At 42.5% G+C, this 13,766-nt stretch overlaps 1 protein-coding gene across 1 annotated transcript in view; it reads right to left on the bottom strand.

The window, feature by feature from the left end:
• Positions 1-13,766, bottom strand: part of LOC144781711 (cytochrome P450 2F2-like) — a 797,810-nt gene that overhangs the window by 189,106 nt on the left and 594,938 nt on the right. Inside the window, exon 6 of the mRNA XM_078660686.1 lies at positions 13,221-13,397. Coding sequence (XP_078516812.1) covers positions 13,221-13,397 — 177 coding nt within the window. The remainder of the gene's footprint in view (positions 1-13,220; positions 13,398-13,766) is intronic.

The following is a 13,766-nucleotide window of genomic DNA, read 5'->3' as shown; positions in this document are numbered from 1 at the left end:
TCAGTGGTGTCTTTTATGTATGATTTAGCTTCCTTGGCAAAAGGTTGAAGGTATCTGTCCAAAAACTTACCGATCGGTTCATGGACGCTGTTGTAGGTGGAAACTATGGGTCTACAAGGAGGATTTTTCAAGTCCTTATGTATTTTAGGAGTCATATAAAACGAAGGACTGCGTGGTTCAGTTTGGATCAGAAATTGTTTAGTTTTCTCAACAAATGCCCCATTTTCCATGGCTTTATCCAAAATCTGTGATAGTATTTCTTGGATTTCTTTTGTGGGATTTTGTTGCAATCTCATATAGAGGTCGGTGTCAGCTAGATGTTCATTGATTTGAGATTCATAATACGTGCGATCTAGGATAACAAGGGCACCCCCCTTATCCGCTTTTTGGCATATTACAGTTTCATCTTGACTGATATTTTTAATGATGTTGATTTCACTAGATGGTATGTTGATGTGTTGTTTCTTATAACTAACTTGCAGTTTTTGAATGTCTTGTTTACATAGGGTTTCAAATAAATCTATTGCCTTATGGCTGATTGGGGCCATGTAGGTACTTTTAGATTTCAGTCCTTTTAGTTGATCTTGAGTTTCACTTTGTTTGTCTGTTATGACATTGTCAAAGAAATTCCTTAAGCGAAGTTTTCTAGTCAATTTGAACAAACTTACTTCCAGTTCGTAGTGGGTATATACGAGGTTCCTCTTTGTAGTGTTTTTATCTCCTTCTTGCTTAGAGGCTTGTTCGATATGTTAATAACCAAGTTTTCTTCGTCAAATTGTCTTATCATTATTTCCTCCTCCGGTTTGTTGGTTTCGTTACAGGTGGATCTTTTCCTCTTTTCCTCTTTTCCTGTTCCTGTGGCTCCTCCTGGGTCTTCCCTTCTGTCTTGGCCTACCTCTAAAAAAGGCTTCTCAGTAGATGTTGTTGGGATCTCCTTTGTTCTTGAACTGCACCACATAGGTATTCAGAACTTATAGCAGTGCTCAAACTTATCTTTCTTTTGGTCCAGAGAAGCTTGTCATGAAGTCTCAAGAGTACTGAAGACATTTAAACTTTTAATCATTGATGAGGTGAGCATGGTCTCAAATATAATTATTGCTTTTGAACACTTGAGAATTGAAGAGATTTCTAAAAACAGACTATGATGTGCTCTTTGGAAGAAAGCATTTAATTTTGTTTAGCGATCTACTACAACTTACCCCATGAAAGGACAGCCTGTGCTCAAAACACTTCTCCATGATGAAACTAGAAATGCATGGGGAAGTATTGGAAGCATAATCATTTGGCTAAACTTTCAATGCAAGGAACTACATAGGAATATGCGTCAAGAATATGACGTGGGGGGCGGAGCCAGACCGGCGGCCAAGATGGTCGCCCGGGCTCCCGGCTCCGTCGGCCTTCTTCCCCTACCGCCGGATCCCGCTATCTGTTCCGCGCTGCTGCCAGGGTTTCGAGCGTCGGAGAGAGCGCTGCCCCTCCGTGTGCGACTCGGGCTGATTTCCGAGCCCTGAGGATGAAGATATGCCCTCCTGAACACTACGGCCTTCACGAGCCCCGGAGCCGCGACCCCGCGTGATGCGGCTGCCGGCCGCGAGTTGAACAACAGCGGTCACACTGACCCGGATGATGGCGGTCTACCGCTATGGAGGCCCACCCACCTCTGAATACACACTCGGCACCCGCTCTGTTGAGCCCGATGTATCTCTGCATCCTGCTTCCATCCATGGATGTCATGCCCCCCCCCCCCCCCTCGATTGCTGTTTTGTGGGCCAGGAATATTTGGCGCCGCTCATTGTCTCACTAACATGGCTTGTGTAACCAGCGCGCAACTGCTTGTATCCCGCACTCTGGGGGTCGGAGCCGATGGATCCGCATCAGTTTTGAGGGCGCCTTTGAGATCTTGGGGGTGAATATGTGACCTTTTACGGGAAAATGGAGATGCCGCCTACGCTGTGTGCAACATGGAGGAGTTGGTATTAAGAACCCCCCTTTTTGTTTCTCGAGCTGGGTGCGTTGGTGAACACCTACGCGGCACTTATGCTGGGGGTCCCAGTCTATGCACTCGGCTTCACTGAGCCGTACCAGCCTGTGGTGATAGTGGCGCACGCTGAAGATTGGGGAGTGGGGATCAGAAGGCCCCCCCCCACTGTTTGCCAGTAGTTCACGGTCCGCATTGGGTGGCCGCTGTGTTCTAATCTTGGTCTATCCGAAATGAAGGAAAACCCGACGCCGGGATCATCTCTGGGGACTTCGTTTGTGGTATCCCCTCTGCAGGTATTGGTGGGGACACTGCTGTGGAAGTGGCGCTATGACTTTAACTGTGGCTGAGAAGCGAGAATTGGTATTTTGGAAGTCTCCCGCTTGTACCGCTATGGCTCGTCCCGTGGACACATTCTTTCGCACCACAATGACTGCGCTCTTTTTGGACTGGACTTTGATTGTTTGCTTTGGAGCTGCCGGATGCGCTGTGGAGGGCATTCGAGAGTGTCGTGTCCTGGTGTACTGCAAGTTTCCCTACCTTCCGCCGGACTTACCTGCCTGCATTACTTCTGGTATTTTGTTTGTCTGTCCCTACGCAGGGCGGATTGAGATGTGTCTCAACTATGACTGGGTGGGTTGGGGCTGAGTGTTGGCTACTTGTTTATTGGGTTGCTGCACAGGGGGTTCTCGTCTTAATTGTGCGACTTGTGATACTGGAGTGGTGACCACTATCCTGTTTTAGTTTGTCGCCTTTGACATCTTGGTAGCAGCGCTGAGGTGTTTGAATTGCTGCGCGGCGGTGGGGGGGGGGGGGGCGGGAGCCCGTACTGGGGACCCCTCAATGTTTTTCTTTCTTTATATTTCTTCTCTTTTCTATATTTCCTCTCTCTTCTATATTTCGGGTTTAGATACTGGGCGACAGGCACACTGCTGGGGGGTTAGGCCGTAGCCAACTGCAGGGGTGCGGGGTGGGGGGCTGGGGGTAGGGGTTTATTTTTTCTCTTTTTGTTTCTATGGCCTTTTTCTTCGCTCTTTTGGTTTTCCCTTTCCTTTTTCCTTTCTCTGCGTTTGGGATCAGTTTATCGTGTTGGTCTCTGAGTTCTCATTGATTTGTCGTATTCTGTGTCTGAGCTGTTGTTGCGCTGTAGGTAAGATCTGGGCGGGCGTTTACTCGGTACTTATAGTAATTGTATGCTTGTATATCCTGCTCTTTGACAAAGTACCCATGCCTTATTTGTGATCGTCTTAAATCCTGCAAGAATTCTTGTTTGGCCCGCCCATTCTATGACTATACTTTACGGCTCGGCACCTGGTCCCCACATTTCTTTGCGTTATATTGCAGCTTTCTATGTTTTTGATGTCATCCTGCTTAAAATAAAATTGAACCTCACTTATCCGGAAATGTGATCGCTGTATGCCATAATATTATGTCTTTAACGTGCTGCCGTGCCCCCGGGATGTTCGGCTGAATAGCGGTGTACACTTATACGTCAATAAAGGTTTTAAAAAAAAATAAATAAAAGAATCTGACGTGGAATACGGAAATATCCTCAACGCCATTAGAGTAAGAGTTCTCACCAAAGACGGAAAACGTCAATTAGAAAGCCAACTTGTTAAATAACTGTTTCCTACAACCAAGACAGCAGCAGAGCTAATGTTTAGTTTCATTCAAGAGAAAACATCAATTTGTCTTCCTGATGCCTACTTCTGTCTCCAGAACTGTGGGATTAGAGAAATGTTTAAGTCTTTGCAAGAATTGTAGAGTAACCATGCATAGAAATGTAAATGTTGAGGAAGGATTAGTAAATGGTGATATGGGTAATGTGATTGATTTCATTAACTTTCCAAATACTTTGGAACACTCTACTATACCAGTAGGTCAAGAGTTCACAGCACTTTCTTTGAGCAGCATGCTAGCTTCGAGTTCAACTGTAGCAGGCGTCGTTGACTTGTAGTAAATGTAAGTGTATCCAAAATAGCATAATAGCCAATCACAGATCTGCTTACTTATCCTTTAAAATCTGTACCTAATTTTAGATACCACGATATTTACTCCATCCAATCATATATGTCCTTTTTTTAACCTTGCTCACATCCATTTTAAAAAATGCCTTTCATTTTAAAAACTGTCTCATTCAGCTACAGCCTGATTCTGTGTGCTATTCCCCTTTGGCTTCAAAATGGTTAGAGTGTGGATTGTGGATCACAGCTTTGAGCCAGAGAGTGTGCTCGAAAGAGGGCATTGACAGGGACTTGCGTTTGCCTAACGTGGACATTACTGTGGTGGCAATGACCTAGGCACACTGACTGGGATAGGACTGGAAATCCTAATGAAGGGTACCTTTGGTCAATTAATGGCACGTTTCCCCTCACACTGCATTGGTGTACTCGAACATTTGCAAAAAGTAGAAATGGAAGTGGTCAAATGAATTATGTCCACAGACAGACAAAGCCAAGACAAATGTCAGTAAAACTGTTTCGGCATTTCTCAGAGACCACAACATGGGCTCCATCTACAACAACAACTTATGATTTGACATAGATGGCATATATAGAAGTGATGGAGTTAATTTCACAGATAAAAGGCAACCGTGTGTTTATTAACAACTGGAAAGACTGTAGCTATCTTCTATACACAATAAAAACAAAGACTCTTCTAAGAGCCACCCTTTTCCCAAACACTAGTACATTTAAACTTTAATTCCATTTGTAACATTTTTCCCATCGCCACTCTGCAAAGCAAAAGCTTAAGCTTAACTGAGACAAAATCCTAACTTTACAACTCGGATTTTGTCTCAGTTAAACTTAAGTTTGTCTTAAGTTTAACTTAAGACCAAAACTTAAGTTTAACTGAGACAAAATCCTAACTTTAGTACTCCTAAATGCCTTCTGTGAATACCGAAAGTCGTAAAGTTAGGATTTTGTCTCAGATTACTTTTGTGAATCAAGCCATCTGTGTTCAACAAAAAATGTACCATGAACCCTGTAGCGTCTTCCCCAGCCTGGGAACATGCAGATGAATACATCACAAATGGGGCTCTATAACAGACAACTTTATTCCTGAGCATACCATCATACACTGCATACATTTGCAACATAACTTTTATAACTACACCTTAACACCTCCCAGAAGAGTACATAATTCCTGTTAAGAGTCTGCCCGGTCCCACAATGTATATTACGACACTACAGCTCCCTCTTTGTTAAATAAAAAGTCCTGACAGCATTAGCATCATAGTTCCTCAATGGCTAGTTGAGACTCTCGCTCCGGTCTGCCAGATCGGGTGGTTTGAGACAGTTGGGGTGCACCTAGATCATGGACCGAAGACATAGGCTCAGACGTTTGATCTGGACATTTAGATAGGGTCTCCTCACTCGTGCTCTCAGGAGCTGACGAACATCGAGGTAGGTGTTCAAAGTGTGACGAGTCCTGCGTTATGGACTCTAGGGGTTGACAGCAAACTGAGCATCTGTTTTCTGATTCCATTTCCGTCGACCAGTACCCAGTCCCCTTTGTTGAAGGCTGTTTCCTGGGCGTGTCAGCGCTGCTCTGCACGTGTTTTCATTTTGCACTTTCAAGAAGTGTCTGTGACACAAACCTTATCAGCAGTCATCGATTGGTCTGATGTCCATTGCGGTAGTTTGGTTCTTATGGCTCTCCCAAATAGCACGGAGGCAGGACTTTCAACAGTTGCGGAATAAATCTTTGTTTTGCACCCCTCTGTTTGTTCATTATTATTATTTTTGTTAATATGTATATATGTGTATATTGTCTTTTTAGTTCAATTTTGTTTGTTGACCTAGTTAGCATTGTTGGGCAATCAGGATGTCATCATCATTGTAGTATCTTATTATGCAATATTAATGTACCCCGAACCCTTGCAGGGATGCTTTCTAAAATTATGTTTTTAACATATTGCCCTATACAGATCATCCATCTTCTCTGTGGTTCCACTTGCTCCACTTCACTTTGCCCTGATGAAGGTGTAGCCCCGGATGAGGCCACACACCGAAATGCGTGTTGGCGTCTGTTCCTCCCTTGGAACTCCCTGAACCAACCAGGATACCCAACCATCGGTCTCCACTCCATCAAAGACCATCCCTGCATAGTGTTGTGTGATGTATGAATGTCTAAGTATGTGTGGAGTTGATATGATTGTGTGGAGTAAGAACCACCGTTAATTTTGTTTTGCTGCTCTCTTATATATGTATATATTTATTCATTGGATTGTTTCAACTTATTTATAAGAAAAATGAACTTTAAAATAAAAAATTAATTTTGATAAATCAGAGCCAATGTTTTTCTGAAGTATCCCTCGTGGGTTCTGGGTACGTCACACAATATAGTGGACCTCGTTGAGGCCATTTATTAGACCATTCAGGGCAGGTTCCCCTTTCTTGTTTGAACAAACCTTATCAGCAGTCATCGATTGGTCTGATGTCCATTGCGGTAGTTTGGTTCTTATGGCTCTCCCAAATAGCACGGAGGCAGGACTTTTAACAGTTGCGGAATAAGGAGCTGATCGATAGGCACAAAGGGCTTGTCACATGGCTTGGTTTGTATTGATTCCTACTATTGTTGCTCATTGAATTACCCTCTTGAGGGTACCCATGAATCGTTCAACAACACCATTGGCTTCTGGCCAGAGAGGTGTACTCATTTGATGCTTGACATTCAGTCGAGCAAGAAACTATTTGAATTATTTGCTATTGAAATGCAAGCCATTATCATATTTGAGAATAGCGGGGATGCCCCAAGCTGCAAAGATGTCATCAAGCTGCTCGATGGCTTTGTCATAAGTTGTCAATTATAAGTCTTCCACCAACAGAAAGTGCAAATATTCTTCCATGACAATCATGAGATGATATCCTGTTCCTAGGGTCCCAAACAAGTCAACTGCAACTCTCTCCAAAGAATGCGCAGGAAGGTCAGACATTGTTAATGGATGCTGTGTCAATTTGGGAGATAGACATTTACAAAAGGGGCATGCCTTTAGTTGTTTCTCAACTCGTTTATTTCGGTGAAAGAACCACATTCGGTCACTTAGACCTCTTTTGGGGGCCACAATGCCACGTTGTCCTTCAAGGGCCTGCTCAATGACTTGCTGTCTCATGCTCTCAGGTATGATGATTCGCGAGTCTCTCCATATGATACCTTCTTGAGTGCCTGATAGTTCATCTTGTACATTTGTGAAATCCAACATCATCAGCAAAGGGTTGACTTCCTTTTTCCCCAAATTGTGTTGTAAGGAGGTCTTTGGGAATGAGCATGTCTTTATTTGCGTTGGTAGCAGCAATGAAAGCAGCAAATATCTGTTCATGGATAGAGCTACTGGCATACTGGATCTCACATTGAAGTTGAGATACTCTTCAGCCACTCTGGATGTTGAACGGAAGAGTGAAGAAAGGGACCGTTACATCTGATTGATTCAGACTTTTTGATCATTGACCGGGAAGCGGTTGTCATTTTGGAAATCCAATTCTATTTGGATAAGACTTACCATCACAAGAGTGAAGGGAGGTCGTTTTGAGCCTTAGCGCCCACCAGGTGCCATTAGGCGCAGCTAGAAGCTTTTCAGTGATAAAGATCATGACAGAACCAGAGGATTATTGTTCCTTTGCCCTCGTCCTGAGGAGGCTGTTAAGTTTACAGTGGCTGAAACGCATCCGCGTCGAAGATACTTCGTTAGAGGAATACTTCTTATAAATTAAAAATAGTTTTTCATAATAGTATATTGTGTGACACTAGAGAGTGGAAATAGAGTTGTGTTCCCTCTGCGCACAAACCTTTGGGCTACCTTCAGTGGACTGCCTTAAATAAATAGGCAGACAACAAACAGATTTTTAGGGCATTGGCAACATCATTTGGTGTTTATTTATGTTTTGATGTATGTATTACTTTGTGTATATGTCAAATTGTTTATTATCTTCAGTTGAAGATCGATCCCATTTATGTATGTGTGCCCCATTTCAACTTTGGTAATTTAGATTTGTAGGATTGTTGAACTACTAGTGAGGGTAATTGATTGTTGCCTACACGTTAATAAAAACTGCACATCTAGTCCTCCGTATCATTGTTCTTTTATACTTGAACTGTTACTATGCAGCAGTGCTTGTGAACAGTAGTCTGTGAGGTTTTGATCTTTCCCCCTCCTTCTGTACAATCGCATAGTCATACTCTTACAGTCACAACCCCTACCTCTCGATACGTGGGGTCATCTTGATTTTTTAGTTTCCAAAGATAGTGAACAACGCTTGATGGTCAGTGATAACAGTGAAGCGTTTTCCTTATATAAACACATGAAAATGTTCTCAGACCCACTTTACACCTGGACTCTCCTTTCCTGGCTGAGAATAAGTACATTCTGTTTCAGACAGACTTCTACTGGCATAGGCCAGAATGTGTCTCTGAGCATTCGGAGGGCCATTGTGTTGAGCAAGAATAGCCCCCTGCCCCACCATGCTTGCATCTACTGTGATCTCGCTATGTAACTTGGGGTCAATATAGGCCATTTCGGTTGTATTCCCAATCGTATGTTTTATTTCTTTGAAACTTTGGGCGCATACAGGAGACTACTGGAATGAGGCATTGGCTTTGATAAGTCTCTCAATGTGGCGCTCACTGTAGCAAAGTCACAAATGCATCTTGAGCAATAACTGGGCATGCCCAAGAAGGATTGCAGCATGGTTACATCTTGTAGGGGGCAAGTAGATGACAGGCCATGCACCTTATCCAGTTCAGGAGTCACTCCCCCATCAGAGAGTATTTGCCCAAAGAATCTAAGTTTGGTTTTGTTTAACTCAAACTTTACGGCATTCAGAGTGAGACCTCTATCTGCAAGTAACTGGCACATTTTACATTGTCCTGAATACCAGTATGTCATCACTGTAATTAAAAGCATGTGTAACCAGTTGAATTACTCAGTGAATAACATCCTAAGATATATCCACAGCCGAAGACACTCCAAACCTCAGTCTTTTGTATCTGAACAAACTAACATGAGTTGAAAAAGTAGCAATGTACCCACAGTTCTCTTCCAGCTTGAGTTGATGATATCCTTTGTTCAGGTCAAGACAGGAGAAGACTTTGGTTCCGTTCAGTTGCATGATCCAGGATGTCTTTCTCTCTTGAGTGCTTTATTGGCTCGGCTCATTCCACACAGATGATCACTGAACCTCCACTGTTCTTTTGAGGCACTACTACTATGAGCGAGACCCAGGGTGTAGGAAAGGTGGAGCGTTTCGATAATGTCATGCTTTAACGGTGTTTCTAGCTCTTTCTCAACACCCTCTTGTAAGTGAAAAATGTCTCTGCGGTGTTGTTGGGCAACAAGGTGAATGTCTTCTTAAGTAAGATAATTTCAAAAAGGCGGTGGTGATGGACAGAGTATCTGAGTTAATCAGAACACTCCTACCCAGTCAACAGATCAGAGCTTGATCCATCACCGTTTTTTAGCTCACTGCACCATCCCAGTTCAGAACCTGGCTACATGCAAATTAGTCTGTCCCTGGCCCAGTGCATCATGGGAACAGGGCAGACCAAACTACCAAGCCAATTCTTTACTGTCCATCACCACCCCCCTTTTTGAAATTATTTTCTTAAGTAAGAAGCTGCACTTTCAGTGTATTGAGTCATCCTAGGTTGTGAAACAATGACGGGAACTGATTCACGATTTCAGATTGAGCACAGAGGTAGTATTTGAGAGATATCAGTCCCTTGTCTACAGCAGTGGCAAAGCTGAGCAGGCATCCACTCGTGCTTGCACTGACACTGTTTTATGTTGTATGGTTGCAATAAACGACCTTTGACTCTGTAATGGTTTAGAAGCAGTTCATGTGTATACCTTCGTGTTTGAAGAGATAGCCACTGTCTATAATGAAGGTTATAAGGAGACTATTCAACTTTAATGTAATTTTAGGACAGCATCTGAAGGAACCTTGTTGTTTCATTGGTGATTCTTCTTTGATTTCTGGTCTTCTTTGTAAGCAGCTAATCCTACATGTGCATGTTGTTTCTTAGTCGATATCATCAATGCCCATCTCCCTTCTTCGCTAGCACTTGATAATGCCGTTGAGTAGTCTTTATACAATGAACTTGATTTCTTAGCTTCTACTTGTTGTAACTGATCTTGAATTTTGGCTTTGCGGGCATGACGAGAATGCTTCTGGAACCTTGTGAAGTCCATTTTCTTTACCCACTGTGACACACTTGGTTTCTCTTTTGGTCTCCAAACTGTTAGAAAATGGTTTCCTTTTCCACAGCCTTTGCACATTAGTCCTATATCTAGACATTTACCTACATAGGAAAACGAAAACCCATGACTGAAGCACAACTTTTTCTTCTTTGGAGACGACTTGTGTGCATCTATTGTTTACTTATGCTTCCTTTTCTTGATCAAAGCTGATTCATTGTGTGCTGTTCCTGCTTCCATATCAGCAGCTTTTCGATCTGCAGTTCTTCTGCTCTTGCAGCCATTAAAATTGTCTCTAAACTGAATGTCTCTTTCAGCATGTGTCTTCTGAAAGAGTCTGAAAGACAACCATTGATGACTCTGAGCTGCATGGCTTCTTCATCACTGAAGTCACAGAATTTAGAGTATTTGATAAGTGCGTCAAGTCTCTCAACAAACTCATCTATCGTTTCACAAGCATGTTGTCATGCTTGGTTGAAGATGTACCTTTCGTAGTCAAAATTCGGCATCAAACTGAACTGCGATGTTGCATCAGTTTGTGAGACTATCTTTAGCACTTCTTTCACTTCATCACAGGCAAGGTTTTTCAAATATTTAATGGTCTTTTTCTCGTCTTCTTCTTCTAGCACATCTATGAAGTCATGGATCATTTTGATCCATGCAGCTCACCAGGCACCAATGTTCTAGTTCTATGCTCTGTCAAACAAATCTGGTGGCTTCAGAAATATAGCAGCATAGTACCTTGTGCTCCGATCTGTTGCCATTGAGAGCACATGCTGTTCAGACAACGTTCTTCGCACAAAAAGGACCGGCAACCTCTCCACCCAACACCACCGTTTATTGGGCCTAGTCGTCTCGTCCGATTTTGAGGTCCTATACCACTTCACTTGCCAGTAAGTACGTTTCTGCTTTCATACCCGGTTGTCACTACCTTTAGCATTTACTTTGTATAGATGATGGCCCTGTGTTATCGTGCAATGCAATATCTCTTCTTTCAGCCTTACCTGTGGGTTTTGGGGGGATTTTCGAACATGCTCATCTTCAGAGCCTTCAATCTCTTTGATGGCTGTGCATGGACTGGAGTGGGGCTTTCACTCCACATACATCAAGGACAGACTGCTTTGCATCGATTTGGGGCACATGTAGCACACACGAGCAGTTTGCGGTAGAGTTATAAACTCTTAGGGAGAGCTACCTTGTTTCTTCAGGGGACGTGTCCCTAACTCATCGCCAGTTGAATCATCTTCCCCAGCCTGCAAGCATACAGATGAATATGCCATACACGTTACCTTGTAACAGACATCTATATTCCTCAGCATACGATCACACACTGAACACATTTTCATCATAACTTTCATAACCACACCTTATCAGCAAATTATGTAATTTCTATTTAGTGTCCGCTCAGAACTGCAAGGGCCCTACCACGCATAATATCATGGTCACTCTCTGGCTGTGCACCCAAAGTCTGAGATTCCATTTCTCCAACTTTCTGCGCCCTTATCTGTTTACGGGTATTCAGAAGAGGTTAAGCAACTCATGCTTAATCTTATTTTCTTCACAGAACGCTACCTGTTCTGAAGCCTGAAGGTCAACTTTTATTTTTTATTTTTTGTTAATACAAGGATCTTAGGAGCGTATACACTAAAGTAAGACTTATCAAGCCATGCAAGGCCACCATGCCTTTGATTTTGCACACGATGGACATTCAAGAACGAGTGCAATCAAGTGTAGTTTGAGATCTGAATATTGGTGGCCTGGCATGGACTGCAAAGTGGAACATAGTATTTAGGACTATTTGGCATGTGAATGGAGCAATAAGTCATAAGACTGTGACATACCCACCAGTGGTAACGGATAAGATGAATGCTCCATGGAAGAAAATTGGATTGGAAATGTCTTTATCTTATGGAGTTCTAGCTGCCAGATCTGGGTATGCTTTGGTGGCTGTGGATAACCATTCAGGTTCAAACCTCTGCACGTCGCCACTATAACAGTTCCAAAAGATGCGGCCTTACACAATGGTGTGCTGAGAAGATAGGTTTATTTGTCCAATAAGAAACTTTCACCGCACTCACACTACTAGTGCTCTTACAGCCCCCTTCAAGTGCCCATACTCTGAGCCCCTCCAATGTTCCACGACGCAGGATGCCACAGAACCCTCATCCAGCTCTGATGAATAAAGTCCTTATTTGTATTGTCCTGTCACTAACTAACAACATGAAAAGAAGACTTCTCAGTACGTTTTTAAAAATGTACATCATCCACTTTAGAGGTAGAGTTGGTAGCTGAAGAGTTGTCCTGGGGTCTCACTCGCCTGCAGACTGAGCAGTGCATCCTGGGGGAGACAAGATGCTGGCTGTTGCTATTTTCATCCTATCTGACCTTATGTCCTTGGATATGACCTGTATTTTCTTTTAAGAAGAGTTGCACATTATGGTAACCTTTTTTTTATGTCTATGTGATCTAACGATTTTAATTCATCTGTGTTTTTAGAAGTACATTTTGCTAATGTTTCCTTAATTAGGAGTTTCAAAACCTCTTTAGATTGTCAATAGATCCTGCCCATGAGCAGAGATTATTCAATGTTAATGTCTATCAATGAAAATCCCACGAGTTGAACTCCTTTCCATTTTCCTCTAAAGCTCACCTCCAAAGATGTACAATAATGTGGTATCACGGATACCCTTGAGCCCTCTTTTGGCAACAAACAGGCTTCAAATTGTTACCTAAACTTAAACGTCTATCCTTCATTTTCTATGAGGTGGTATATTTAAAGGTGTCTTCCAATGCACAATACTTCTTTCCACAAACTTTTAAGAAACAATGATTAAAGAAATCCATTTTAGGTAACTAACTGATTGTCAGTTGCATTGATAATTTGAATAGAAAAGATTAGATCCGAATTGTTTAAACTTTTTGAATTTGCTAAATGCAGCTCCTACTGCTTCCACAAGGAATTGAGCTAGAACCAGCAATCCAATCACTTATGCCAAATGAAAATCCCTCTCTGCCCTTCTAGTCTTCAGATATTAACATGATAGTCACCTGCTCCATCTTAATGAGGAAACTGTCAATGAAGTCTCTAGGACAGTTTAGGTCCAACGTCTCCTGGTTCTTTTTTGCTCTTTCTGAAATAAAGTCTCCCACCTGCTTGAAGTTCTTGAACATCTGGACATGAGGCCCTGGTAGCCAACGTAGAATACCTGGAAACATGTGATACAGCTAGAAAGAAAGGAGGAAAGAGTAGATTATGTCACTTATTATTGTATTTTTGCACTACGTTGACATCAGGTTATGTCTTCAATATGTGCTATTCATCGGTTATCTATGCTCAGGCAACATATCTACTATTAAAGCCACATAAAAAATAGAAAGAATAGAATTTGACCAAGTCAACAGAGGAAGATCTCCTCACAAGCTTGGCTATGGAATAACCATTACAGGAAGGCCTGATTATTTCACAGGTCATCTTGTTTTTCTTGTAATACTAGTCTGAACTTTCACCGCTTTACAACTATCATCATAATGTTGGTACTTCAGCAAGCGCTGTGATGTCCCTCAGGACTTGAGAGTCAGAGTAGCTACCACCTT

Source organism: Lissotriton helveticus, chromosome 9 (genome assembly GCF_964261635.1).
Source record: "Lissotriton helveticus chromosome 9, aLisHel1.1, whole genome shotgun sequence".
Classification (NCBI taxonomy): domain Eukaryota; kingdom Metazoa; phylum Chordata; class Amphibia; order Caudata; family Salamandridae; genus Lissotriton; species Lissotriton helveticus.
This window is presented reverse-complemented; position numbering and strand designations above follow the sequence as displayed.